This window comes from Rhagoletis pomonella, unplaced genomic scaffold (genome assembly GCF_013731165.1).
Source record: "Rhagoletis pomonella isolate Grant_MI unplaced genomic scaffold, Rhpom_1.0 Rhpom_scaffold_00006, whole genome shotgun sequence".
In the NCBI taxonomy this organism is placed as follows: Eukaryota; Metazoa; Arthropoda; class Insecta; order Diptera; family Tephritidae; genus Rhagoletis; species Rhagoletis pomonella.
The window spans coordinates 52767498-52770123 of NW_023458560.1; the positions used below are offsets into that span (position 1 = coordinate 52767498).

At 40.4% G+C, this 2626-nt stretch overlaps 1 protein-coding gene across 1 annotated transcript; it reads left to right on the plus strand.

Annotated features, from left to right (window-relative positions):
* On the plus strand, positions 1-2129 carry LOC118740937 (UDP-glucosyltransferase 2-like). The gene is made up of 3 exons (XM_036472698.1): positions 1-274; positions 375-821; positions 892-2129. Exons 1-3 carry the CDS (start codon positions 28-30, stop codon positions 1824-1826), a joined length of 1629 nt encoding a protein of 542 aa, XP_036328591.1. The 5' UTR covers positions 1-27; the 3' UTR covers positions 1827-2129.
* The last annotated feature ends 497 nt before the right edge of the window (positions 2130-2626 follow it).

Here is a 2626-nt window from a genome sequence, read left to right on the forward strand (position 1 = left end):
CATATATGCCACCTTTAATTCTTTCAGATGCAACTGCAATGGTTACTTCTCGTTGTCACGGCACTGCTGGCGCCGCTAACATGTTCGAGTTACAGAATTTTGTTTATGGGACCATTCCCCGCTCCCAGCCATTGGATGTGGACGGAACATTTTTTGAAAGATTTGCTGCGGCGCGGACACCAAGTCACTACGCTGACCAATCATCCCGCCAAGCAAACACATCCAAACTTAACGGATATCATTATCGATCCCAAGCTGAATATTGCCGAACACCGTGAGTAAATCTGAAGAAAATTACTGTACCATTGATATTAGTATTGATCTACATACATCTATACCTAAATCATTACCTCCATACCTTGTTTTCTCTTCATGTCCACGTGAGAATATTTTTAAAATGCAATTTACAAGTGATTTCGAAAACTTGCAAATGTATTGGCATGTCGGTTTGCTTAGTTCGAAACATGCGCTCAACAATCCAAAAGTAAAATCGCTGATCGCCAGCAAGCATTTGGAATTCGATCTGATTGTGTTGGAACAATTCTATCACGAGAGTTTCCTAATGTTTGCGCATAAGTTCAAGTGTCCCGCTGTTACATTGGGCACCATGGGTTATGCGGATAATATGGATCACTCTATGGGTCTGCTAACACCATGGGCTATCGTGCCACATTTGCTGGTCTCCTACACGGATCAAATGTCATTTCTGCAACGTGCATATAACGCATATTTGTCGCTGTACGATGCTGCATTGAGACGCTGGTATTATCTGCCACAAATGCAAGAGATGGCTGAGCGGCACTTCAGCGGCCACATCGATGGTAAGTTAAGATTGGATGTACTTCCAAGAGTTGTGGTGTTATTAATGCGGACTTTACTTCTCTATTCTAGGTCCACTGCCGCATGTCAGCACGTTGGAGAAAAATATTTCGCTAATGTTGATCAACAGTCATCGCAGCACGGATGTGCCACGCCCCAGCATGCCTGGTCTAATCGATGTGGCTGGTGTGCATATCAAGCCAGCCAAGCCTTTGCCCGATGATCTACAGAACTTCTTAGATAACTCGACGCACGGTGTGATCTACTTCAGCGTCGGCTCCTACATGAAGAGCACAGATATGCCGCTGGAAAAGGTCAATGTCATACTGAATGCCTTTAGCCAACTCAAGCAGAATGTGTTGTGGAAATTCGAAAATTCGTCAATTGGTCATCTGCCGCCGAATGTGAAAATCCAAAGTTGGTTACCTCAAAACGACATTCTCGCTCATCCGAATGTGAAAGTCTTTATTACACACGGTGGCATTTTCGGCACTCAGGAGGCCATTCATTGGGGCGTACCAATGCTGTACATACCCTTCTATGGGGACCAACATCGCAACTCAATGCGTTCGGTGCAGGCCGGCTATGCGCATTTCGGCAAAATGACCAGTGAAGATCTGGTACATAATCTCAGATTGCTTATCAACGATCCCACCTATAAGCAGAAAGCAACGGATATGTCTAGAAGGTTCCGTGACAATCTTGTCGATCCACTGGACGAAGCCTCCTTCTGGATCGAGTACGTGGCCGGACACAAAGGCGGGTCACATTTGAAATCACATGGCGCTTTTATGCCGCTCTATCAGTATTTGTTGTTGGATGTATTTGGTTGCGCGCTTGTGCTATTCTTCTTGGCTTTGTGGATACCATTGCGCTTGAGCCAATTGAAAACTTCATCTTTTGAGATGTTGAAAAAATTGATGTGCTTTAGCAAAGATGGCACGCAACGCACAAAAGCGATACAAATGGATCTGAAAGCTAGCAATAAATACCGTTATGCGGGATAATACACATCACCGCCGTCACTTACATAAGGCTATGTCGAGTTAATTTATACAAACATGCATTAAGTGTTAAGCATACGCATTTAAGTATTTGATCACTTACATATTGTAGTAATCGATACAATTTTAAATCGTAGTGCATTAATTTCTCTTAGTGTAAGAAATGGTTATTTTGTTGTGGCGCTACCAGTGAAATGTATGTATGTACATACACAAATCTGTGACAGCAGACTTCTAGGATAGCGCAGTAAAATACTTAGTAATTACGCACGACTATAATAAAATTTGATGTGTTTTAAATATTTATTTTGAGGAATGTTTATTGAATGCGACAAACAACCACATCGTGAGAAAGTCTAAAAAAAATGAATGCATCTGGGCCACACTGGAAAAGCGAAACTTACGTTGCATCTAACCATATATGTATATCGCACACTATCTTCAAAAATGACAAAATTCTAAGTTTGGCATATTTTAAATTATGCGCTAAAATTGGACATAGAGCTTTTATTAACCTATCAGCAAAACTTGGAGCAAATTGTTATTATATTTTGTTGAAAAAACCTATAGTAAATTCTCCCTTGCTCATATGATTAGCATTTGCTGAGAAATAGTTTTTCGCATTTCCTGACAAACGTGTAATTTTGAGTTGTGTGCGATAAAAATATTTATAACAAAATCGAACCAAACATCGACAACAAAATCGTCAAAAATATCGATAACAAAATCTATAGAAAAAAAATTTTGATAACAAAATCTACAATGATGTCGCTAACAAAAGCGATAAAAAATCGATAAGAATA

Bases quoted from the DNA above. Each gene is read 5' to 3' on its own strand.
- LOC118740937 (XM_036472698.1), top strand. From the start codon at position 28: ATGCAACTGCAATGGTTACTTCTCGTTGTCACGGCACTGCTGGCGCCG. The intron at 275-374 runs GTGAGTAAATCT...TTTTCTCTTCAT, and splicing joins GCTGAATATTGCCGAACACC to GTCCACGTGAGAATATTTTT. The intron at 822-891 runs GTAAGTTAAGAT...TCTCTATTCTAG, and splicing joins CTTCAGCGGCCACATCGATG to GTCCACTGCCGCATGTCAGC.